This window comes from Ursus maritimus, unplaced genomic scaffold, assembly GCF_017311325.1.
Source record: "Ursus maritimus isolate PB19 unplaced genomic scaffold, ASM1731132v1 scaffold_3, whole genome shotgun sequence".
Lineage (NCBI taxonomy): Eukaryota > Metazoa > Chordata > Mammalia > Carnivora > Ursidae > Ursus > Ursus maritimus.
This window is the reverse complement of record NW_024425563.1, coordinates 46053613-46081061: the sequence shown is the minus strand read 5'-3', so window position 1 is coordinate 46081061 and position 27449 is coordinate 46053613. Positions and strand designations below refer to the sequence as shown.

Sequence of the window (27449 nt, the reverse complement as noted above, 5' to 3'; positions counted from 1 at the left end):
TTGTTTCAAGGATAATTTTTATTGATGAGAAACATTTTAAAGATATAAAAAGATGATTTGATTATTTATATGACAGTTTCCATTTTGAAAATTTTCTTCTCCAAGATTAACCCCCCCCCCGATGTTCTTTCTTTTAGGAAAGCAGCTTATCCATCAATAAGGATCCCATCCTCTCTCAAAAATGAATCGATTGATCATGTCAAAAGATCTCAGAGGCTGGTCATAGGGTAAAATGTGTCCTCCACCTCGAACGATTACCTTCGAGAAGAAAAAGGAAAGTTAGAATTTAGAGAAATGGGTGTTCTACATGAATGGGAAGTTTTAGTTCGGACTGAAGCATTCTTACAGCTTCCACCAAATACACAACATATTCTCTCAGTCCATGCCTTTTGAGATGCGGATTGTCTAAGTTTTGATAGCTTTAATAATAGATACTTTAAGGTAGGAAAGGTTTACAGTTGTGTGATTATTTAATTTAACACAAAGTTGTGTTCATCTTTCACATGTATGGAACTTGAAAATTGTCTCTTTCCTCTTGGGAGTGAGCTGTCCGCTACTCTGTGTTGTCTTGTTACTCTTCCCTGGTGAGGCCCCTGAGGTGTGAAGACCTACCCTGGGGCCAGCTCTGCCCCCAAAATGGGTGGAGGCATCTACCCACCTCCCTCCTTCAGCCCACTGAGCCACGTGGCCCTCACGCTGAGCTCTACCTGCCGTCTTAGTCTTGGCTATTAATACAGGGGATATTTTGATTCTCCAAAAAATTAAAACGACAAACATGAGAAATCCTTGACACCTGATATTTTAAAGATCAGTTTTTTTGAGAAGCACAGAATTTGAACATTCTTTTTTTCCTAACATTTTATTATGAAAAATATTCATAGAGCAAATCTGAAAGAATTTCATAGACTTACCACTTAGAGTCTCTCATTAACACCGACTTTACTCATTTTCTCACACTATCCATCTATTAATCCAGCTTATCTTTTTGACACGTTTCAAAGTCAAATATGGATACCAGTCCACTTCCCCCAGATTTTATGTAAAATTAACACACAATGAAAAGCACTTGTGTCAAGTGTGGACTCACTGAGTCTGGGGAGCGGTGGATACCTGTGTCACCTAACAAGATATATAGAGCATTCTGAAACACCTAGAGTTAAGGTGAGTTCAGACCCTTGTGCTTGGTGCTATACCGATTTAAAAAAAAAAAAAAAAAAAAGCAGCGTTTGGGATGGGGACTGGTCTCTGTCCTTGGAAAGCCTCTGGTTTCAACAAACATCCCAAGTAGAGGACAAGGAGGGGCCTTCGTGATTCAAAACTGAAAGGGAAAGAACCGACACTGAGGGTTGGCAGGCCCCCTGCAGGAGAAAGCAGAGTGGCCTGCCACGTCCTACGGCACATATGGAAAATGGCCAGGAGTTAGTAGTGGATGAAGGGAGTGAACACAGGCAGGAAAGGGATCACATTCAGTAAGTTCTAGCTGCTATACCACAATCAGCAAGTAAAGGCCACTTTGACAAGGCCTTTCATAGCTTGTTTTACCTGCCTCAATCAGAAGGGAACTGAGGCAGAAGAAAAGTACACGTATATTTACATAGTGCACTTATTATATTAATAATCCACCCCCAACACCCAGCATCTTACAACCTTGCTACGCAGTAAGTGGGATAGACATGATTAAAGAATTTTGTTTTGCAGCTCACAGCTACACAAGTTGTGCACTGCACAACTAACTGCAGAGAGCACCATTCATACCAACCTCGGTGACGGAGTGATATGGAGCTATTAGGAGGCTCGCTCAAGTCACACAATTGTAACTGAGGGAATGAGCCGGGACCTGGCTTTTGATGCACACACCAGTGTTTTTATTCAAATCCTAGTATTTGTATAATAATTCTTTACATTTGAACCAAACTTTACAGCTTAGTCCTAGAACACTTCGCCTGGCTCTCAACAGCCCTCTGAGGCAAGTGAGGGAAGTAGACCACCATTACAGATGTGAGATTGGACTTAACCCTCAAACGCAATTGGAAACACCTGCTGTATGCCACACTCCGTCAATGGCCACTTGTGCCTTGCTGCCATGACAGTGGATCCCATCTACCATTTGCGTACAGGCTTGTGTCTGGAAACCCAACATGTCTCACTTTGTCACAGACGGAAAGTAAACATATCTGTGTCATGAGCCCCTGCATGTGACTCTAGAGGAAAACTTTTGCTGCCCCCACGATCCCAGGCTAGAATTCTTTTCCTGTAGGTTCCCATCCAAATCTCCGGCTTTGGCAGGAATCTGATGAGTGATTCTGTGCAATTTCAGCTCAGCTGAGGACACTTAACGAAGTCATGTTTGTGACAAAACCCAGCTGCTGCCTCAACTGGAAATGAATCTGGCAGCAATGGTCTGGAACAGTGGTAAGCTGAATCCAAGAGGTAACGGTCATCCTGCCTCCCAGACCGGAGCTGCAGCTAATGGGGGGTGACCTAGTGCTTTATGGCCTGGGCCTGGAGTCAGGATGGTAGGAGCACGACTCGAGGCACGGCAAGCTGTGTGACCCTGGGCAAATAACTTACCTGCTCTGAGCCTCAGTTTCCTTCACTGTGCAAGAGAGAAAAAAGTATTACCTCTTGGGATAGGTGGGAATTACATGAGCTATTGGTGGAATAATGTCCATGGAACACTCAGCATAGTGTCTGGACTGGAATGGTACTCAATAGATATTAGCCTTTGTCATTATTCTTTCAACAGTTATCCCTATTCAAAATCCAGGATCAAATGCTTCTATCAAACTACCCTAAAACACTGTGTTCCTACATGAGCATTAAGAAATCTTAGTTTCAGGGAGTTGTTTAAAACAGCGGTTCTCAAACTTGAATGTGCATCAAAATACCTGAGCTTGTTAGATCAGACTGCTGGGCCCTACCCCCAGACTTTCCAGCACTGAAGGTCTAGGGCAAGGCCTGATAATTTGCATTTCTAACAATTCCAAGGTGATGCTGATGCTGTTGGTCCAAAGACTACTCCTTGAGAACCAAGGTTTAGAAGAGCCTTTTCCATTCTGTGGCAAACCAGGCAATTCTCTATTCATATCAGGGGAGAAAACGACAGAAATTTGTTTAACACCTCCTCATGGCCTCCCCTTCGTATATTTCCTCTTGATCATCCGCTTGCCTGGTATTTACACACACACACACACACACACACACACACACACACACACACATACTTCTATGACCATGATAACCAAGTGGTGAAGAAGAGATGATAAGGTTGGGTGTTACAGTTCTCGGTAACCTGCATGGTCCCCAGTCCAGTTCTGAGCTGCCACATGTAATGACCAAATGTCATCATAAATGGTGTCATTAAGATTGGAAAGAAAAGCTCATTTGGGAACAAAGTCTTTTTCACATACCACAAAATTCTAAAGTATGTTTCCTAGCATATTGACAACATTTTACTGATGTTAACCTCAAATAAATTTATGAGTGCTGGAAAAACCCAAACAGCCACTCTGTTGTTTACAGCCAAGCTGCTCACCACTCACAAGTCAAGGGCACAAACCACTCCACGGTTTTTAGAGGTGTGTAACAAAATGTGACAGGGCCATGATTCCACATTCAAATGGGACAAGATTCATCCCAAGCCTCCCTGGATAGAAATGGTCTCAACGTCAGAAACTGTATATGTTGGGTGTTTCCACAAGAGAGCTGCAATCTCTCAACTCGTGTATTCCAGATGTTCCAGGGGGTCACAGATGTGTCATGAATTTTAAAAGGGTTATGCAAACACTTTAAAGCTTCATTCCACTTTATTTTTTAGAAAAGGATACAATCCTCCCTGGAACTGGAAAACAGAAGGTCTCCCAGTTGTGCCATTAGAGGTGACGAGACAGAGGGAAATTCACCCTGGGAGTGTGGGTGTGGGTTTGTCCGGGGAGACTTCGTGGGGGTCTTGGAGGAGCAGATGTCTGGACAGACAGTACTGGGTGGGGTGGGGGCGGGACACACCACACCCACAGGAAGTGCCCTTGTAAAAGCTGTGGAGCGTGAAAGCTACGCGGCACATACAACAAGCAACAACCTGCACGGGGTTCCCCATGTGAAAGGTTGAGGGGAAAGAAAAGGGAGAGTTGAATAGACAAATACTAGTGAGACCATGTGGTGCCCCATATGACATGCTGCTGGGTGTGTGTGTGTGGGGGTGTGTGTGTGGGTGTTAAAATACACATAACATAAAATTACCATTCTAGCCATTTTTAAATGAACAGTAGCATTTCGTACATTCACGATGTGGTGCAACCATCACCACTATCTAGTTGCAGAATGTTTTCATCACCCCGAAGGCAACCCTATATCCACTAGCAATCTCTTCCCATTCTCCTCTCCCTGCCAGCCCCTGGCAATCACTAGGCTGCTTTCTGTGCCTGTGGAGTTGCCTCTTCTGGACGTACCCAAGAGGATCTCAAGCAGGGCAGTAATACGCTCAGATGCGCATTATAGAAAGATGACTTAACGTGTACCGAGGGGGGTGATTTGGAAGGAAATGATACTGAGGCAGGGAGGCGAATTAGGAGACCAGCTGTTCAGGTGAGAGAGGATGTGGGTGCACGGGAGACATGGGGAGAAGGGGCAGGAGAAGAGGGATGTCAGGGTGGAAGCAGTAAAAGCCGGGACTAATCAGCTGAAAAGGTAAAGTGCAAGCATCCCCCATCACACATACACACCCTCCCCATTTCAGGCTTCTGACCCAGGAAGCTTTGCACGAGGTGGTGCTATTAACTGAGAAAGAAGAAAAGAGGCAGGTTTGGGAGGTGGGCAATATAGGATAGGTTTATAGTTCTTGTTTTTCACTACAGGAGGATGCAGACACAGGGAAAGAATCTTGCTTGTTGTGGTTTCTGATTTACACTAAAGTTATTTTATTATTTTTTATCATTTTTCATCTTTACAAAATCTTACCTTTTAGCTTTTGGACACTAACCATGAGTAGAAATGGAATAAATATGCACTCAAGTAAAAAATATACTAAAAAAACAAAAGGCACTTGAGAATGAGATTTTAAAAAATTAGCCAAAGCTTGTTAGCCACCTCCTAAAAAAAGAATGGGGCAATCCACTTAAAAAAAAATCAATAATCACCCCACCTCCCCCCGCCCCCAAGCCAAAGTAGAGATCAAGGGTTAAAGCTTCTCCCAAAGCACTCAGGGAAAACTTGAGAGTTACCAGTGTGCACTACTAGCGTGGCAAAGCATTACTGAACAGGAGGGGGAAAGGAGCTTCCGCTGACCAAAATGCAGCCATCACAGTGGGACCCATCCCTAGAGATACCAATATATAGCTTTGGTGCTACCTGACAGTTCCCTAAGGGCTTTCTAGATACACCATCTTACCTAACCAGTTGCAACAATATCATAATTTAGGGTTTCCACCTTTGACTATGAAGCGATAGCAGGTGAGAAAACCAACCCCACCCCACAAGAACAGTAAAAACTGAACTAAAAAAAAGAAGGCTGTTTGAAAGTATCAGAAAGCAACCAGGACTTGAGAGGCCAAGACTATGGAGAAAAGAGAATCAAAGAGAAGTGAACCGAACATTTTGTGCTGCTTATCTGTTTGAGAAATCCACCAATTTCTAAGTTTGTCTTGCCAAGAAGCCAAGCAAAAAGTGACAGATAAGAGGATGAACAGCTAAGTGGAGCTTAGGGTGCTTGGGAGACCAAAAAATAAAAGCAAATGAAAACCCCAAAGAAACAAAAGATAAAATTTGGAATCTCAGGCTTGTCAAGCAGGCATGGCTCTGGTAAATACCGCAGGCTTTCTCTTAGACCCCTGAGAGACAAGTCTTAGAAGTAATGAAAACCAGAAGCAGGTTAGTCCTCCCCAAACCTGAAATCCAGCCCCAAGTCACACGTCAGCCCCTAACTGGAGCAGTTGATCTGCCCCCTACATTAACTGCCTTTCAGGGAAAAAAATCAAAGCCTTTTTGGAGGAAGATAACATCATTTTCATACATCTTGTCCAGCATTCAATAAAATGTAGTAGGCATGCCAAAAGATAAGGTCAAATGACTAAAACCAAGGGGAAAAGCAGACAGCAAAAAGAGACCACAGGGATCCAGATATTCAAGTTATCAGGTATAGATTTTAAAATAACTAGGAACAAATTATTCAAGAAGTTGTGGAAAACACAGAAAAGAGGGGAAAAAAAGCCATGGGATGACAAAGTATTTACCTATGTTTAATTGGAGTCCTAGAATAAGAAGAGAAGGAAGGTACTGTGCAAAAGACAGAGTGAAATATAGAGATTATGAGTAAAAAACTCCCCCAAATCAACAGAAGTCATCAAGCCACAGCTTTGAGAAGCTCTATGGACCTAAATTGGAAAAACCCAGAGGAAACTAACCACATCTGGGCACATAACAGTATACTGCTAACACCAAAGACAGAAAGAAAATCTTAAAGGTTGTCGAAAAAAGAAACCACACTTTGAATAATTTTAAAGAGCAAGAAAGCTGACTAGTTAACAGAAACAATGGAAGCTAGAAGACAGTGGAATTGTATCTCTTGTTTTTTTGTTTTTTTTAAAGATTTTACTTATTCATTTATTAGAGAGAGAGCAGAGGGAGGGGCATAGGGAGAGAATCTCAAGCAGACTCATGCCGAGTGCAGAGCCCAACGTGGCGCTCGATCTCACGACCCAGAGATCATGACCTGAGCCAAAACCAAGAGTTGGATGCTGAAATGACTGAGTCACCCAGGCGTCCCTGTATCCTGAGTTCTAAAAGAAAGTAGCTTCCACCTAGGATTCCCATGTAAATGACTCCATAAAGATATTTTCAAGGGAAAAAAAACTGGAAAAAGTTATTTCCAACAGATCTGTAAAGAAACGTTTGAAGATTGTTCTTCAGACAGAAGGATAATCATCCCTATGGATACATGAAAATATGGAGGAGAATGAAGAGCAACCGAGAATTTACGTGTGTAGATAAAAAGAAATGAATGTCAATAATAATAATAATGTCTTATGGAGTATGAACCATGTCGAAGTTTTAAAAAAAGACAGCAGTTGCACAAAAGGTGGCATAAATTAAGATATTGTCAGATACTTGCATATCCGCGAAATGATAAATGCACTAATTTAAAGTCAACTTTTTAAAGTCAGTATGTGTGCTGTAATTTCTAAAAGGACAGATAATACCCTGATGTTTATAGCAGCATTATTTATAATAGCCAAACGATGGAAGCAGTTTGTGTCCATCGAGAGATGAATGGATAAAGGAGATGTGGTATATATACAATGGAATATTACTCAGCCATCAAAAGAATGGACTCTTGCCGTTTGCAACAGCATGGATGGATCTAGAGAGTATAATGTTAAGTGAAATAGGCCACTCAGAGAAAGACAAATACCATATGATTTCACTCATATGTGGAATTTAGGAAACAAAACAAATGAATAAAGGGAGAGACGAACCAAGAAAGAGACTCTTAACTATAGAGAACAAACTGGTGGTTGCCTGAGGGGAGGTGGGTGGCAGTGTGGGTGAAATAGGTGATAGGGATTAAGAGCACACTTACCGTGATGAGCACTGAGTACTATACAGAATTGTTGAATCACTATTTTGCACACCTGAAACTAATATAACACTGTATGTTAACTATACTAGAATTAAAATTAATAAAGAATGAAATTAAAGGATAATAAAACAATGTATCATCAACAAGCTCATAGTGGTTTTAAGAAAAAGCATTATGGGGGCGCCTGGGTGGCACAGCGGTTAAGCGTCTGCCTTCGGCTCAGGGCGTGATCCGGCGTTATGGGATCGAGCCCCACATCGGGCTCCTCTGCTATGAGCCTGCTTCTTCCTCTCCCACTCCCCCTGCTTGTGTTCCCTCTCTCGCTGTCTGTCTCTATCTCTGTCGAATAAATAAATAAAATATTAAAAAAAAAAAAAAGGAAAAAGCATTATGTCTCCAAAAGAAAAGACAAAATAGAAGGATGAGAATAAATGGCACAAACATTTCTCTGCAACGTGAAAAACAGACTTCTGACAATCAGAGAACTTTGAAATTAGAAGAAATCTAGTGATCAGGTAATATACCCTGTCTTTTTAGAGAGGTACAAAAATGAATGCCGGAGGTGAAGACCCTTCAATCAATTCTCTTAACTTCATCTCACCAAATCAGCTAGATGTTTCAGTGTGCTATGAATGTCTCTGATTAAAAAAAAAAAAAAGAAAAGAAAAAAGTCATGGAAACTTTCTTTAAAGTAATTCCAAGAATCTCTGTGTTAATTTCAGCAAGGTTGGTATGAATGACTAAACTTAGAGCCTTCTCTTCCCTTGATCAGTGATTCGGCATGGTGGTCACGAGCATGAACTCAGGATTCAGCAGGTCTGGGTTTGAGTCCAGCTCTGCAACTTTGGCAAAGGGACTTAACTGATTCTATTCTCTTATCTGAAGGTAAGAATTAGGGTGACCAGTTGTCCCAGTTCGCCCTGGGCTGAGGGATTCCTGGGAACCCAGGATTTTCAGTGCTAACCTGAAAAAGTGCCAGGCAATCTAGGATGGTTTGTCACTCTAAGAATATTTAACTTTCTGTAGGGATTCAAAGAAATAATGCATATTAACCACTGCACAGCACTCAGTTCACAAATACATAATAATAGCTTGCACCACGTGCCATAGACATATACTAAGCACTCCAGCAATAGTCATCATACTGTTATCTCATTTTTTATTGTCAAAGGAATAGTTTTGCCCTTTAAGAGTGGAGAAAGATCAGAAGCTACAATACTAATAAATATAATATAAAAGATGGTACTATACTTTTTCAGAAGGAAGAATTATATTGTTGAGGAGGGAGACTATTTCTCTTCCAGGCTTTTTTTATTTCCATGCTATGAATTCTTCCTTCCCATGGGAAAGGTCCCAATTAAAGTAAGAAAGCAGATTGAATATGAGCTCAAACTTCTGTCAATATGCTTGACTTAACTGTCTAGAGTGAATTTTATCCCTTAAACCTGCCAGCACCATGATCCATCCCATTCTTTCCCTCCACCCCCTTTTACCACTTGCAATGCCAAACACCCTCATCTCCCCACACAGAAATGTCAAGCAAGCAAGACCTTACTTGTCTTAGCAGAATGGCAAAAAGCTGTTCTGTCTTTTTCACCCTTTTAAGAACCCACTTTGCAACATGGGATTTGATGCAGTTAAAAAATAATCAAAACTTTACTTCCCCATGTCCAGTTTTATATTTGAAATCCACAAGAGGATAAAAAGCAAAATCCAGTTCATTAATTACTCTTACTCAATATCTAGCTTTAGGATCTACATCTGTAGTTTTCTTTGGGAGGAGAAGGCAGGGGTTACAGCAGCAAATGCTCTCTGCTGGGAATGTTTCGAGGACCAAGAGCCCAGCTCATTGTCCTCCAGGGAACAGGGAGACAAGAGCCGGCCGACCAGCTCGAGTTTCACCTCCTGCAAGCAGCAGCAGGGGAGGGTTCTAGCATTGTGTGCTGGAGCTCTGGCACTGGCTCTGGACAGCTGATTGTGCACATTGCTGCCCAATTCCACATTCGGTGGTGTCACATGTTGGTAGCCTGCAATCAGCCGCGGTGGCAATATTTACACCACGGAAATTGGCAAACACTATAGATCAGTGTCTCCCCTCCCTCCCAAACCAGTTTACCTTCCCACTCCTAGTTCTCTGACATTTTGGCTCTCCCAGGGAAAGATGAAACGTTAGAGCATTCTTCCTCTCTCCCAAAATAAAGCAAAGAAACATCTATTCAGATCAGTAAATTGTAAGGTCCAAAACTTCTCTGAAATCTTGGCTCAGGAAATCAGATGGGCCAGGTTTCAAATATTTGCAGAAAGATGAGAAGGTCCTGCTGCCTGCTTCCATTCCTGCCTACCCCACAGAATTCTAGTATAATTGACAGTAATGGTTTCAAGACCACACCACTGCATTCATGGATAATCTGTTTGTATCAGAGCCCCCGTGACACTCCAAAGCTTGTCTGTGTGGGACAACTATTAACCAGAGAAGGTATCTGGATTCAACTGTGTTTCTGACCCACAGCCTAAGGGGACCCCAGACCTGAAAATGTCCCCTGGTTCCAGGAATTGAGGACACAGGACATGCCAATGGGCACAACATTTTCATGATGCCATTGGTTGAAATAAAACAAGGCACACAGTTTTCACTACCAAGCCAAAGACTGTCTGAGGCAAAAATAGTACCCTTGGTCCAGTTGACAATGGGGCAGTATCTTAACACAACTTTATTTTGTTCCTTCACACTGCCCCTTTCTCTGCCCCACTCTACCCTCCACCTTGTTTATTTTTGGGTTCTGTTTAACATTTCCACAACCATTCTGTGAATCTGGTTACAGTTCAAATTAAAACAACAAAATGTTACTGTTTAAAAAGCAAACCCCAATTCCCTCTTTGTTCCTCAAATATCATTAATTTTTAAAACCTATTCTCCATGTGTGGATAATACTTTAAATGTTAGTCTTCTTAGTATTTATTCACTTCCCATAATGAAATGGTTCTCTGTTAAATTTCAATAGATTGTTAAAAACCACTCAACAGCTAAGAGAAAATTATGCATCATTGCATAGCTGTTATACCTCAGTAAATAGATTTGCTATCCAATTTATATTTTAAATAATACAATAAATTAGCTCCCTGAGTATTAACTAAGTGCATATTTGGGTAGCTTAATTTAGAAGCATTCTTTTTATGCTAATCAGCCCTCTCTAATGAAATAGAACCACATGAACTAAGAGGACTCTTGGCAAATAATCAGAGTAAAATTGGGAGTTGCCATTGTTTATAATTTCCTTTGTTTTCAGGAAGCAAGCTGTGTGGTTTTTTTTTTTTTTTAAAGAAAAAAACCCCAAATGCCAAAATTTCGACTTTTTAAAGGAGGGGACATTCTAGTCAGCCCCGAGATAATGAAACTTCTACAACTCCTCCCATAAATTTATTTCCCATAATATTTCTCCTTTCTTCTCCTGTGTAACACAGAGAGGAAGTCGTCTTCAGCTGACACGAACAATGCCTCCTTTCATTTGAAGGGAATTGCTTTGAACTATTCATTATCTTAGCACACCTAGCCTGTTTCCTAGAAGACACTTCGGTATGCACGATTGGTGAGCAACCGTAGCACTCCTTGAGAACTGCAGTTTGTTTTGTTTTTGGAGATTTTAATTAATTAATTAATTATTTATTTATTTATGAGAGGCGGGGGAGGAACAGAGGGAGAGGGACAAGCAGACTTCCTGCTCCATGACCCTGAGATCATGACCTGAGCCAAAACCGAGAGTTGGCCACTTAATCCACTGAGCCACCCAGGTGCCCCAGAGGACTGCAGTTTTGAAGCACGCGCCCATGCGTGCGTGCGCGCACACACACAAGCATGAATTGGGTGTGGAAATGAGGTAGGGGCCAATTTGATTTTCATTCACGGGACATTCATTGGGTGCCACGAACTATGCTAAGGGGTTTGCTACAGAGATGAATGATATATTATTCCTGTCCTGGAGGAGCTCAGTGTCAAGTACGGGAGGAAAGCAATGAAAGAGTTAAATGAAAGAGAAAACCCAGTGTGGTACATGCACTAAGAGAGGCACATAGAGATTTACAGAAGGAGGTATTCTGTGAGAAGAAGGGCTTCCTAGAGGTAATTCTATCATCTATCTATCTATCTATCTATCATCTATTTAATTTATTTATTTATAATCTCTATGCCCAACATGTGGCTTGAACTCAGGACCCCAAGATCAACAATGGCACACTGTACTGACTCAGCCAGCCAGGAGCCCCCTTAGAGGTCATTTTAATCCCTAAAAGGTAAATGAGGATTTTCCGGGCAGCTAAAGGGGAAAGGACCTTATAAGGAAAGGAGGAATCCCATGGGCATTGCTGGCCGTCAGAACATCACGGTGGGTTTGGGGAATTATAGGGTGTTTTGTTTTGTTTTTTAGGATTCTAATGGAGGAGGAGGTAGGGTGAGAATTCAGACTGGGGAAGAAAGAAGAAGCCAGACCTCACCTCTTTACTACTCTATGGAGAGAGTTCAGACTTTATTCTGCAGGTAGCAGGAAGTCAGTGAGAGAGTTTGAACAAGGGCAAACATGATCAGACCTGTGTTTTGGCAAAAGCACCGGGAGAAGAGTAGATGGGAGAGTAAGGGGACTTGTTAAGACCAGCTATTGTCAAAGGAAGAAGTTTAAACCACAACTTAAAACACAGAGTGTTCTGGAATAGCATCGTCTAAAACCTGTGCCTTTTCTTAAAACAAAGCAGAAACAGTTTCATTTTAGAATGTAGGAAGTGGGGAAGCCTCTTTCTAAAAACGTCCCCAAAATGCTGTCTGTTTTTTTTATTGCCTTACATAAAATCAGTGTTTTTCTCTTTAAGTAGTTCTTTGTGGTTTCTGTGTCAAGCACTAGGAAATGAATAAAATCAGGCCACTGAGAAGGATTTATAAAGCAGATGTGAGAAATGCTAGCTAAGGAACTGGGGGGGGGGGTAATATCTACCAAGTACGATTCTTCTTAATTTCCTGGTAAGACACACAGCAAAGCAACTGGCTGAAGACCCTTATTTCCTTGTTTCGGTGGGAAAGTGATGGAAGTGAGGCTATCTGTGCCGTGTTGGGGAAAGATTCAGATTCTCCTCCTGATGGTCTAGGGCTCACCTGCAAATCCAAGATATACACTGAAATCCATTTTAGTAGTTGCTTCTTTACACTGAGCCACTGTTGGTAAGTTGAAGTGAAAAGGTGCTGAAGGACTAAATTTCCTACTTTTTTAAGCCGGATTTTAAAAAGGATTTTATTTATTTTGAGAGAGAGACAGACAGAGTGAGCGGGGGGGGGGGGGGGTGCCGAGGGAGAGGGAGAAGCAGACTCCAGCCAAGCAGGGATCCTGACGTGGGGCTTGATCCCAGGACCCTGGGATCATGACCTGAACCAAAGGCAGACACTTAACCAACGGAGCTACTCAGGCGTCCCTAAGCTGGATATTTTGGTGGCCAACCTCAGCACAGGACATGCAGAAAGGAAAAGGCATCTGCCTAACCAAAGCAGTGCTAAGACTTGGACATGACATGTCCACTCCACCGTTTCACTGGGTGTGGAGGCTACAGTCTTTCCATTTGATGCTAGCCAGAGAAGACGGGAAGGACACCAAGACAGAAGACAAATCATAAATGGCAGACATGGGAAAGAACATTAAGCCCCCCTTCAATTTCATTAAGCCCACTGGAGAAGTGACCAGGGACAAGTCCTAGAGTTGGTAAGAGAGTGAAATAATCAGATCTCTCGTGCATTACTGGCAAGATCATAATCAGTTTGGAGAACAGTGTGGCATTATCTGATGAAGTTGAAGATGTTCAAACCCTGCGAACTCACCAGTCCTACTTCTAGGCATTATTCTTAGACAAACCCTTGCACACAGGCACAAGGAGGGCAAGAATGTTCACTAAAGCAATATTTGTAGTAGCAAAACACTGGTAACAACCCGCATGTCCAGCAGCAGTGGAATGGATGAGTGATATAATCACACAGTGGAATACTACGTGGCAATGAAAAAGGAACCAAGCACAACTGACTCTATCGGCATGGATGAAATCTCAACACCGCTGAATAGCAAAAGCATGTTATTACAAAATACATACAGAATAAGTCCTTTTATATAAAATTAAACATGAAAAGTGAAGTATTATTTATGGAGATGTATATCTGTAAAACTATTAATTAAAAAAAAGGAAAAAGATGACAAACAAAACCAGTTCAGTGGTTCACCTCCAGGGGCAACGAGAGAGAGGGGTGGGACGGGGGAGGGCAAGCTCTTGGTAATGCTGCATTTCTTAAACTGGCTGGTAAGTACAAAGTTGTCCATTTACCATTATTTGTTGTATCTCACACAAGTATTATATATACTTTTTGGTTATTATTCAGTTTTTAATTTAAAAAGAGAAAAGAAAAACCACCTACTGATGCTGCCAAACTCACAAAAATGAATCTTTAGAAAATGTAACATGTTCTCCGTCATGCTCTTTTCTTCTGTCTGACACAGAGCTGATGAGATGGGCCATGTGTCTAAAACAGTAAGTGGGGAGGATAGAGAAGCAATTAAACGGAAACAAAAGCAAAAATGGGAAGCCCCCCTCTGGCAAGCAGCTCTATGAAGACAGGGCTGGTGCGAGAATCTAAACCTTGGGACTCTGGTTGCTGCATAAGAAAATAAATATCGGGAACAAAAATAAACACCCACATCTCCATGCTGGACAGCAGAAGGGCAGAAAGTTGGCCAAATTAACTGGGGTTTTTGTTTTGCTAGATGGTTTTTTACTCTCTAAATCTCCTATACTCCTCTTCTTCCCTGTTTCCATATGTTAGAAGCTCAGTACAAATGGAAAAAAAGACAAAAACAAAAAGGCTGGATGCTTCATTTATTGTCAACAGGGATGTTTCAGATTACTGTTCTCTAGAAGGGACTCAATGCTTTAGAAACATCTCATTACTCAATGTAGCCACTTTTATTTACTATTATTAGACTGCCATGTAGCAAAATGTGGAACAGGTCCCCTGCCCCTCTGTTTCTTGTACCTCTCACCAAGACAGTTTCTTTGTTACAGGGAGTTACAACTGGATACAACTACTGTGGTTCCAGGCCTTTCTGATAAATAATATTTAGTTGAGCCCTTAAAACACAGTATCTATTAAGGACCCTATTAGATAGGAGGACACCTTCTTGCCCTATGAAAACAGATGAATGCTAGGGAGAGGCAGCAGGACTGTTTATTCCATGCTTACTAGGTGCCAGGTAGAGTGTCAAGTAATACATGTATACCCATAATCTCAATGAAGCCTAGTAACTAATCCCTTCATGAGAGAGATAGGTATTAATGCTATCCGCACTTCACTGATGAAGAACCTCTTGGAGAGGTTAAGTAACTTCCGCAAGGTCACACAGCTAGTAAGCAGTGGACCAGGGTCTGGCACAGTATCCGGTCTTTTAATCTCTACACTCTGTTGCTTCAGTATGGTGATAGTAGGAGTTAGAATTGCCAAGGTAATAGACTAGAGATAAAATCTAAGTCTACTTGATAGCTAAACTCATAACCTTTCAATCTGGGGTCCCCAAAGGTGGTCTGTGGTTTGGGTTGGGTCTAGAAATTATTTTCAACAATTCAGATAGTCTAATGCGTGGGTTCTTGGTCTTTTTTGTGCCATGGACCCCTATGGTGTCTACTGTGTGGCCTATGGATACTTCTCAGAAGAATGTTTCAAAATACATTTTATATATATTTACATATATATTATAGATCACAAATGAGCCCATTATATTGAAATTAACAAAGCAGTAAAAAATACATTTGTGATATAACAATATATGTACTTCTCTATGGACACATTCAGTAAGAGCAACCAGTGGGTGTGATAACTACTGTAATTTTAAAGTAGCAGTGATGGTGATAGATGTTGTTTCAAGGTATCTACAACAGCATTTGCATTTGATATGAAAGTATTTCTGCTTTCTATTGGTGACAGTCAAAGGTACGCCTAAGGTCGCTGTGGTTTGTTGCCTACCATCATAATGGGAGGAAATGCTAAATTTCATAATTCATAATGGAAGGAAAAGCTATTTAAGTTTGAGGTTAGTGAAAATAAAATGCATTTTTCCCCTTCTAAGTTCACTGACCCCTTGAATAATAGCCACAGACCCTTGCCCTAGGTTAAGAACCCTTATTAAAGAACCTAGCAATCACCTAATGAAAATAGTAAGGTTACTCCTGATAAAGCTTCAGTTGAAATCACTGCATTTTTATTTTTGCCTTGACATGACATTAACTGTATCACTCCATCATAGTATTTTATCAATTAATTAATATCCAGAAACAAATGCAAGTTGCCTGGTGGCCACCATCTTTGCTGAGAATGGATCTGGACGATATTTACAGCACACCCGGCTTGATCCAGTTGTATCATTTCTGAAAAGTAGCATAAGACACACTACTAGCTAAAGACTTTGTGCAGGAGGACCACATCATTTCAGCACAGCACAGAAGTCTGCTGGGAAAAGGAAGCTAATCTTTTGAATAAATAACAGAGTTTTTCTATGAGTCTAAATTACCAACGGTCTATCAGTGTTTCGAGAGAACAAAGACCACTTGTAAACCTACAATGCACAGCAGGGACTGAGGTCTAAAATTTAGCTTAAGGTTTTGGCTGAGGATTTCAGAGACTCTGAGCCCCACCAGTAGATACTATTGACTAGAGGACACTTTCCTAAAAGTGATGTTTCAGATCAATGGCTGGTTTGTTTAGAATGAAACTACATTCTCAAGTTTCTGGTTGGCCCATAAGGAAGTAAAATAGGTCAGGATTTAGAGCAGCCTTTAGGGATCAGAATGGAAGTTCATCCAAACATAAGCCACATGGGGTTCCTACAAGACGAAGCCATTTTGGCATCAACAGAAGGCAAAAGACATCACAATTTAGGGTTCCCCCAAACAGGATCCATATTAGAATTCCCTAACAAGCTTATATACTAAGGTTCAGATCCCACCCCAGACAAATAAAGTCAGAATATTTGAAGATAGGGTCGGGAATCTGTATTTGTAAGGATTACACACTGTTTCAGGAAAATGTAGCAGATTAACCATGGTCCCAAATTCTTTATCATTCTTCCCATTAAGAGGAATGCGACCCTCTTCTGTGATTGGCTTTGATCAAGAGAATGCAATGGAAATAATATTCTGGGACTTTTGAACCCGGGGCTTAAAAGGACTGACATCTTTTGCTTCTCAATTTGGGAGACCAGCTGCCATGCTGTGAAGCCCAGGCCAAGACACTGCATGGTTAGTGGCCATAGGGAGAGAGCACTGAAGAAGAGAAAGCCACCTTGGATGTCCCAGCTTTTGCCATATTCCCCGCTGAACACAGCTGCATGGATGGCCTTAGTGTACCTCACGTCAGTCAGAAGAATCACCTAGCTGAGCCCAATCCACGCACATAATGATGAGAAATAATAAATTGTTGTTGTGTCATGCCACTGAGTTTTGGAGTGATCTATTATTCCGTTAATAAATAACTGAAAAGGGGAAATATTTACTGACAATTTGTTATTCTTTTCCTGAAAACTCTGCTGTTCCTATCTTGGAATCCTGATATGAATTGAAAAGCAAGGCTGGTTCCATCTTTCTAACGCAGACAGAAGACATAATTACGCTAAGAGCTTAGGGGAAAGCTTACGTTATGCCAACAAAGAAAGAGCAGTATCTCATGTGGAGTTAGGCAAACCACCAGCCCTTGATGTCACCCCCCACCATGCCAACCCTGAGACCTTGCAACTACATTATCTGGGTGGTCGTTATGGAAGACAGAGATGTACCACCAGATCCCTCTTCAAAGATGGACTTGCTGCCCAGCCTCCAGCTGTCAGCAGCTCCAGGGGCTGCCTCAGCTGCAGAGAGCAACCTTTCCCAAGATGATGCCCTTCCTGGGGCAGCCTGCGTTGGATGACTGAGTGAGGTGGGCATTTAAAATGGCCTGGACATTTTGGGCCAATGTGGGACACTGGTGGAAGAAGACTTTCTCCGGAGCTCTCTGCCAGGTTGGCCAAGCTTTCTCAGGCCTGCATCACAATTTGATTCCCTCTTCTGTCTCTTCTGCTTCTTCCCCCTTCTATTCACACGTGTTGATCCCTAATAAACATCTTGCACCCCAAAGTTGGCCTGAATGCCTGCTTCTGGAGAACTCCATCTGTGACTATCATGGAGGCTCTCTGATGATATAACAAGTTATCATTACGATGATGATGATTTGACCACTATGTTCTGGTTTTTTGCTTGCAGTCTGATGGACAGAAGAACTTTCCCCAGATCTAGGTGATGGAGACAAAGAACCTATGAATCAGGACATCACTCTTTATAGAAAGCTGCAGAGCTGGGAGAGAGGTGAAGACTCTGTGTAACAATCTCTGTAACAAAGCCAAAACATGTTTTCCAAGGAATTAGTTGCATTTGGTAATCATCATCTCCAATCTGTTTAACAGTCACTTTCCTGCATTAAATATTGTTTTAGCTTCATCTCATCCCTTCTCAACTAGTCGAATGCAAAAATCACATTTGTTGCTCTGTGCTTACCCTGATTTTGCCCATGCAACCAAGGACTTGATGAAGACCTTTCTGGAACTGTTAGTTCCTTCAGAAATAGTTCAGAATGCTCCCTAAGCTGTTTAATATTCTAAAAAAAACGTCAGCAGGAAATCCAAGAGAGGCAGGTGGCCAGCTCTTTGTCATTCCCTCTGTGGATTATCCGTGGAAACGTTCAAATCTCGGCCTGACCTTCCCTTGTACCCAAGGACTGCAGTTATTCCTTTCTCTATTTTATAGTTGTGTGTAGTCAGAGAAACAAAACAAGGTGGATGTTAGTTTTAGGAAAGCACAGTTAGGAAGCTGGGGTTGTTACTGCTTTCTGTCTGCACACCATGCTTTCTCTGTCCTCTTCTAAGCACTCTGCTTTCCTTTAGGAAACAGACTTTTCTGTACAGACTGGATGTGCTGCCCAATATACTGGCCACCCCCACCTCTGTCACCACCACCACATGCACCCCAGGGCAGACACGTAGCCCAGTCTGGCCAACTAGATAGGGTATTCCATCCCTTCCCACCACACTGTCCTCATAGGTAGTGAGAGGCACGGCGGTGCAGGGGAAAGATGGAGATTTGGGTTGTCAAATCTCAGCCACGACTACTATTTGAAGCCTAGAGCAAGTAGCTCAGGTGAAACTTTTGATTCCTCATTTATAAATCAGTAAGTGTAATCACATATTTACAGGGGAGCTATTAGTATTCTATAACATTATGGATAAAAGGTGTGTGGCAGGCCCGAGGGCTGCCAAATGCTGAAGAATTGGTATAGCCATCATTAGCATGGGCCTTCCTGACACCCTCCTCGCTCAGGGTTTACAGAACCAGGAGCAGCCCTCAGCCAGTGAGTGGCAAAACTGAAATTCACACCAGCTATGTCTAGCTCCAGAGTCTACACTTCTCTCTTGACATCATTGTGCCTTCCATTGGTCACGACTCTTCAAAACAGTCAAGCTTTGAGGCTGGTGGGCTCCTTGCGTTTGGTTTCTCTGTATATAACCTCTAGTGGAGGGTCTTACTCCTGTTGGAAACTCAGGGAGAGCCCCTGAGGAGAGTGTGGCAGACCACCAGCCTGAGGGCCCCACAAGCTGACGCCAGGTCAGGGTCAAGGTGTAATCATGGCTCAGGGCTTGTGCTTTAGGAGGCTGGAGGTGCTTCTGTGGCTGCTCAAGGAGAGCACTGTATGACACCAGCATGCCAGGCTCTCCCCGTGGACTCTTGGCTTTCAAGTTGGTGTGGCTTCACAGTAACACCATTTCTCAAACAGCAACCGGTCCTCACCGCTTGGGCAATCCAAAGCCTATCCCCCCAACCTCTACTCCAGGACCTCAGAGTCAAGCATCATGAAGGTGGACTCAGGAAGTCGGTGGAGAGCCTTCTTCCAATAAAGCTCCTACCAGGACTCCTATTTCCCGGGATCCCCTTCCCTCTCTCCACCCTGAATTCATCCTACCGCTGCCATTTGAAACTTCCAAAAGACCCGTTTTAAAAATGCGCATAAACACCTTCCATGGTGACCCACACTGTATGCTTCCATTTTTACGAGATACTTAGAGCAGTCAAGTTCATAGAGATAGAAAGTAGAATGAGTAGAACGGCGGTTGCTAGGGACTGGGGTGGGGGAGTGGGGAGCTAGTGCTCAACGGCTATAGGTTCAGTTTAGGAGATGAAAAGAGCTATGGAGACGGACGGTGGTGATGGCGCCCCAATATTATTAATGTATTTAAAAATGCCACTGAATGACACACTTCCAAATGGTTGAGATGAGGGATGCCTGGCTGGCTCAGTGGGTAGAACATTCTACTCTTGATCTCAGGGTTGTGAGTTCAAGCCCCACGTTGGGCATGGAGCCTACTTTTAAAAATTAATTACTTAATTAACAAAACTTAATAAATGGTTAAGATGATAAATTTTATGTTCTATGTATTTTACAATAAAAAAATTGGGGGAAAAAACCGTTCAGTGGCCTGCCTCCCACTGCTTAAACAATGGAGCACTCACCCTTTGCTTACCATCCAGGGCCCATGACCCTTCCCGGTCTCTCTCCTGGCTGTTATTCTCCAGGCTCCAGACTGGAAACCAGCAGGCTGTATGCTCTGCTGGGGCTCTGCTCTTCGGGCTCCCACTATGAGGCCCTGCCCACCACGTTTCCTCTGTTCATTTTCACTAATTTCAGCATCTGTTCTTTTATTAATATCAGAAGTGCCCAGATAAAGCCATAACTTCTTAACTTTGGATGAACCTGGCCTCACTACCTACTAAGCTCTAGGACCTTTTAAAAACCCTCATCCTCTGTCTGTCTATAGGAAGTGGGCACATGCCTGTGACTTCACAACTAACATTAAATGTGAAATACACGATCTCTCAGGCCTGCCTGAATGATGGCAAAGATGTATGTAGACTCCAGTTTCCACTGTACTAGCGTGTAGCTGTCGCTGCATCATTCCAGAAGTGTGCACCCTTGTGAAGCAGAAAACCACTGGGCCGGAAGCCAGGAGTCTGGAATCTACTCGAAGCTCAGTCCTAAAATGAGTAGGAGACTTTGGGACAGTTACTTAACCTCTGGGCTTCACTTTTCCCACCTGGAAAACAGACCTAAAATTTGTTCCAGCTGTAAAATACTGCCTAGCTGAGATAATCCATCCTGTAATTATTAAATAACCTGTATTGATATTGATAATGAACACATAAAATAAAAATAACAATGACTCAAGCTGCAATCAGGAAAAATAGACTTGTTGGAAATTCTGCAAAACTCATGTTAGCAGAAACTACGCCCAGTAAGATTTGATAAGAATGAAAACGGACCAGTGACTCAAACCTTTCTTTCAATGTGTATGTGGAAAATAATTAGTCTCAATAAAATATTTTCAGCGAAATAAAGATGGAAAAGTTTGAAATGGTTTTAATGTTTTCTTTAGAAAATTTAGCTTCATGGCGTTTATTTTAGAAAGACGTTCTTTAAAAAAATTCATCAGTGTAATTCTTTTTTTTTTTTTTTAAGATTTTATTTATTTATTCGACAGAGATAGAGACAGCCAGTGAGAGAGGGAACACAGCAGGGGGAGTGGGAGAGGAAGAAGCAGGCTCATAGCAGAGGAGCCTGATGTGGGGCTCGATCCCATAATGCCGGGATCACGCCCTGAGCCGAAGGCAGACGCCTAACCGCTGTGCCACCCAGGCGCCCCCATCAGGGTAATTCTAATTGAAATTTTATATTTCTAATTGTGGAGTCAAAACTTCCTTGGAGTCAAAATAACAATTCAATGGTATAAAAACAAAATATCCTGCATTTCAAAACATCAAAACAAATCGTGAACAGTGACTGTGACTTTCGGAGAAGGGCAGAGGAAGACCCCAAAAGGAGCAGCAGGGTGAGACCCTGATAGTGTTGGTCCTGGGTTGTCACCAGCCAAGGAGGAAGAGGATGAGACCTTTGATCTGCACCATAATGCTATTAAGTCGATACACCCACCTACACACACACACCCCAACACACAGAAGGTCACTATTCTACTCTATATTGCTTGCTAATTGAGCCCTTCTGGGCATTAATGAAAAATAGATATTTCAGCTCTTTCTTAGATATCTTACAGATAACTCAGTCCAACCCTGAATTTTACAGATGAACAAACCGAGCAAAGGCCACTGCCCCAGATGACGGAATAAGGCAGTGTCTAATTCCTAGAATGGTATAGATACCAAAGGCACGTGGCTTTCTAGGCCAGAACCAGCAAGAGGCAACACGCGGCCCTCCTTCTCCACCTGATCTCCGCAGGCTGGCTGGAGCTGTCTTCGGTTTTCCCAAGGCATCGCCTGACAAGGAACAAACATAATGGAGAGAACGGATCCCTCTCTCTACCCTGTTGCTCCCCAGGGACAGCTGTCATTCTTTTAAATGGACATTTAGGTAACCATCCGGAGACAGGTCTACTTTGGTTTCGATTTTTAAATTAAGAGCTGTGTAGTTTGGCAGAGAGCGAGCTCTCTTTTTTGGCAGACACATTCACATGCTTCTGTTTTGTGTGTCTAATGCTGAAAAGCAAGTCTACGGGGAAGGCCCGCTTTCTTCATTATCAGACGCTTGACATTTGGACAGGATTCTCAGGCCGAGGCTCACAGAGAATGCCTTTGTTAGCGCCGTAGCTCTTTTCCCTCCTTAATTCCCCTCATCTCCGCACGCCACCCTCAACCCTACGCAGAGGCATAAGCGGGCAGGAGCTCTGCCAACATTTTTAAATCACCTACATAAAATGCAGATCCCTTGCCGTGTGGTAAAACACTCCCTATCACAAACACATGTGGGCCTTGCTTCTTTTGTTACCGTTTCTTGGCAGCCGGAGGAGTGCCATTTCGTCTCTCAATGTGTTTTGCATTCACAAGAAGAGTCAGTGGGCTTAGTGTGATATTTGTCGTACGTTTAGAGTGGTGGCCAATCCGTACCCCACCTCGGTAGCTCGTGCTGTCCTGCAGCCACAACCTGGCCTCCCAAGCGAGCTATTCTACGCACCGAGCCCAGCAGGACACAGGTGCGGTGCCAGGCACCNAGCGGTTCACAATGCTGGTCAGGGGGACATCAGGTAACAGGTCGCAGAAACAGCCATCAAGGATCTGGAGGATATGCTGAATGTGCCTGGTGGGACTGTCATCAGAAAGCCGTGCAGCAGACAGGGGGATAAGCGACATGTCCATCGCTCCCTAGCAGCTCAACTAATTGCCCTCTATTAACCCTATATTAGCCTTAATAGCCTACATATTAATATTTAAACTTCCCCTAAGGGTTGATTTTCAATCATTTTCCCTGATCTTGACTGGTTATAATTTTCCTTTTATTATATAGTTTTTATATGCGATTCAGGGTAATAATAACAAACATTTACTATGATGTGGTACTGCTCTTTGTTAATTAACTTGTTGAATTCCCTCAATAATCCCATAAGGATATAATAGACTGCTGTTCTTTTTTTTTTAAAAATTTATTATTTGAAGCGGGGGGCAGAGATAGTGACAGAGAGCACAAGCAGGAAGGAGAGAGAGAAGCAGGCTCCCCGCTGAGCAGGGAGCCCGACACGGGGCTGGATCCCAGGACCCTGAGATCGTGACCTGAGCTGAAGACAGAGGCTTAACCGACTGAGCCACCCAGGCGCCCCTAGACTGTTGTTCTTAAACAATGGACATTTATTTCTTACAGTTCTGGATCTGAGACAAAGTGCTGGCCGATTGGGTTTCTGGTGTGAGCTCTATTCTGGCTTGTAGATGCCTGTCTTCTTGCTGTCTTCCCACGGCAGAGAGGAGAGCAGGTCAGCTCTCTGGTGTCTCTTCTTCTAAGGACACTAACCCCTACCCTTATGACCTCATTTAACTTCAGCTACTTTCTTATAGATCCTATCTCCAAATACAGTCACATCGTAGGTGAGGTCTTCAACATATGAATTAGGAGAGACACAGTTTAGTCGATAGCAGGTAGGTGCTGTTACTATCCCTACGTTTTAGAGCACTCTCCTCCAACATGTTGCTGGAGGTAACTTCAGAACCTCAGAAATACTGCTAAGTATCTCTTTCATATTGCACCTAAGGAAAGCTTAGCAAGTATCTTTCAAACACATGAAAAAATTACCTAAAGGAGTTTTTTCCTGCGTGTTTCCCTTCTATTTAGCTAACATTCCCTACCTTACTGGCAATTAAGCATCAGAGACAATATGACAGACATTGGCAAATGTGCTATGGGAACAAAATGAATAAAGTTTGAATCCCCATCCTATCACTGGATGATACAGGATTGTTCACCTTCTCAGAGTCTGTTTCCTCGTATGTAAAATGGCAACGATACTGTATGATTTGCAAGGATGTTCTGATGATGTCCATGAAGTACCGATCACAACATCCAGCACATTTGCTCAAGAAGCAAAGCTATTTTATCATTGCTTAACGTAAACATTGGTGGATGAGCCCACCCTTATAGCTCAGGTCTTTTATTGACATACTCTCTGTTCCTTCCTCTCTTTCGTTATTTTGCACACAAAACAATTAGTGTTTTTTGACTGATCTATTTAAAAAGTTGACGTTGATCAGAACTTTTGAAACACATATTTGTAAGAAATTAACAATAACAATAATACTAGCAACAGCAACAACAACAAAAGAAAACAACCTGAAATGGTTAACAGGAGGAGCATTGTTAAGAAAATTAATTACGTCCATTCAATGGAATATGGAATGGAATGAAGAATCTATACTGTAACTTCGAAAATATCATGTTAAAAGAATAGAGCAACAAGTGCCACTTTCTGTTTTGGCAAAGAAACTTGTTGCTCTTGATTCTCCTGCTAAAAACCAACCAACCAATCAAACAACAAAACTAGAAAAGCTGGACAAAATACAGAACACGCCCATTTGAAAGTCATGGTGACCTATCAAGGCAGCCAGGATGTGAGAGTATATTAGTTTTCTATCGTTGCTGTAACAAATTACCACGTATTCAGGGTCTTTATTCAGCATACATGTCTTATGTTATCATTCCGGAGGTCAGAAGTCTGAAATGGTCTTACTGGACTAAAGTCAAGATGTTGGCAGAGTTTCTTCTAAAGGTTCTGGAGGATAATCTATTGCCTTGCCTTTTTTAGCTTCTGGAGGCTGCCTGCACTCCTTGGCTCATGGTCACTTTTGCTATTTTCAAGGCCAGCAGTGTGGGATGCTCAAATCTCTGATTCTGACTCATCAGCCTCCCACACCCACTTACTTTTTTTCCAAGTAAGCTCTATTCCTGACACGGGGCTCAAACTCACGACCCCAAGATCAAGAACTACGTGTTCTACCGACTAAGCCAGCCAGGTGCCCCCTCCCTCATTCACTTATAAGGACCTTTGTAATGATACTGAATAATCCAGAATGATTTCCCCATCTCTGTGTCAGAGGATTGGCATCCTTACTTCCATATGTAGCCTTAACTCCTTCTTCCATATGACATAACCTATTCACAGGTTCCAGAGATGAGGAGAGAGGCCTCTTTGGGGAACCATTATTCTGCTTACCACAAGGAGCTCTGCTTACGAAGTGAAGGAGAGGGCAATAAGCTGAGTCTGACCTTCTGTGGTCCTTTCCCCATCAAAGCGATAGTTGATTCAGGGGCCAAGAGCCTACAAAATCTTTATTAAAGTGATAGTTAAGAGGCTGGAAACCTGAACAGAGCTGTGGGGAGACAAACATTGGTGTTCATGGCCTGCCTAAGACTACTGGCCCTGGTTAACATTACAACTGTCAATTTAGCACCACGGAAACAGACCAGCTAAAATACAGATTTAAATACAATCAATTCCAGACATGATAGAAGTGCTTGACCCGTTTTCTAACTGTAAAATCTCTTTGAAGAAAAGTATCATCAGCCAAAAAACTCAAACTATCTCTACAATTGTACCTGCATAATGTCTGACATTCCATTGAAAACTTGTAGGCATATCAGAGAAAAGGATCAAGTTACCATAAAAAAAAAAAGGCAATAGAATCAGGCTAATGGGTGATGCAAATCTAAGAGTTGTCAGTGACGGGCATCAAAATAAATGTGATTAATGTGTTTGAGAAAACAGGCAACAAGATGAGGAATAAATAATAATCTGAGAGTTGAGATTTGTAAAAAAGAATAAAACTGAAATTCCAGAAGTATAAAAAAAATAATTACTGCAATTAAAAAACAAATCAGCTAAACAACATATTTGGAATAGTGGTAGGGAAGAATAGAAAAGTAGAAAAGAAAATAGAAAATATCAAAACTGAAGAATGGAAAGAAGAAAGAATGGAAATAAAGCTATACAGGACAAAATGAAAAAGTCTAACATTTGCATAATTAGGTCCTAGAATGAGAGGAAAGAGAGAGCACAAGCAGTATCTGAAGGGATAATGATTGAGAATTTTCCAAATATGACAAAAGACACCAAGTCTTAGTTTCAAAAAGCTTAAGAAACCCAAGCATAATATGCATATGTATTTAAAATCACAGCTATGTACACACAGTCAAGTCTTTTAAAAACCCCAAACTGAGAATATCTTAAAAGTAGTCACATGGGGGAAGAAATCACCTCCAAAGGAACAGCAGTAAGACAGACAGCTGGCCTCTGATCAGAAGTGATGCAAGTCAGGGGACAACAGAATAGTACCTTTTATGTGCTAAAGACAATAACTGCCTAGCTAAACTTCAATTCCATGAAAAATGTACTTCTCAACGAAAGGCAACACAAAGACATTTTCAGACAAACAAAAACAGAAATTGTTGCCAACACAACTTTACTAAAATAAATAATAAAGGGATTTTTTTTTTAAAGATTGTATTTATTTAACAGAGAGAGACACAGCAAGAGAGGGAACACAAGCAGGGGGAGTGGGAGAGGGAGAAGGGAGCCCAATGCAGGGCTCGATCCCAGGACCCTGGGATCATGTCCTGAGCCAAAGGCAGATGCTTAAGGACTGAGCCACCCAGATGCTCCGGAATTTCTTTTTTTTTAAGCAAAGAAAAATAATTCCAGTCAGAAGCATGGAATGGGAAAGAGGCCGAAGAGGGATCGAATGGGTCAATTTATGGGTAAGTCACTGTGACACTGGCTATGTCACAAGATGCAGGTAACGATTTGTGGTGTTCGAACTGTGTGTAGAATTTTTTGTTTTGTTTTTAATGATAACACAAAACCAGGAGAGTTGGTAAGGAAGATCTAAGGTTCTTGCACTTATCTTGAAAGTGGTAAAATTCTAATTTATATTAGGATTAAGTATGTCCAGAATTTATATTTTACCCTTGAGTACAATCATTAAAGAAGATTAAAAGAATGTATAGCCTAACAAGTTTCTAGAGGGGAAAAAAAACCAACAATGATTTAAAGCATTTGAGTAATATAAAAGGATGCAATAAAGAAAAGAGAAATACAAATAAGTAAGATGAATAGGAAACAAACAGTAAAGTGGTAGATTTAAACACAACATATATCAGTAATTACACTAAATGTAAATGGACTATTCCATTAAAAAATATTGTCAGGCTCTATTAAAGAAACACAAAACCCAATTATATGCTACTTAAAAGAGATACATCTCAAATATAAGGATACAGAAAGATTGAGAACAAAGAGTTGAAAAAGATGTCCCATGCAAACATTAATCAAAAGGAAGTTGGCATTGTTATACTACTATCAACAAAACAGACTTTAGGGCAAGAAGCATTACTAGACTTAAAAAAGGGACATTTCATAAGAATAATGTTGATTTACTTTGCCAGGAAAGTGTAACAATTCTA

The 27449-nt window shown here is 41.8% G+C and overlaps 1 protein-coding gene across 3 annotated transcripts in view; it reads right to left on the bottom strand.

The window, feature by feature from the left end:
- CPVL (carboxypeptidase vitellogenic like) overlaps positions 1–27449 on the bottom strand; it is a 127207-nt gene continuing 99758 nt past the window's right edge. For all 3 annotated transcript variants that reach the window (XM_008686445.2, XM_008686446.2, XM_008686447.2), the window contains one exon: positions 1–258. In XM_008686445.2, coding sequence (XP_008684667.1) covers positions 154–258 — 105 coding nt within the window. In that variant the 3' untranslated portion in view covers positions 1–153. The remainder of the gene's footprint in view (positions 259–27449) is intronic.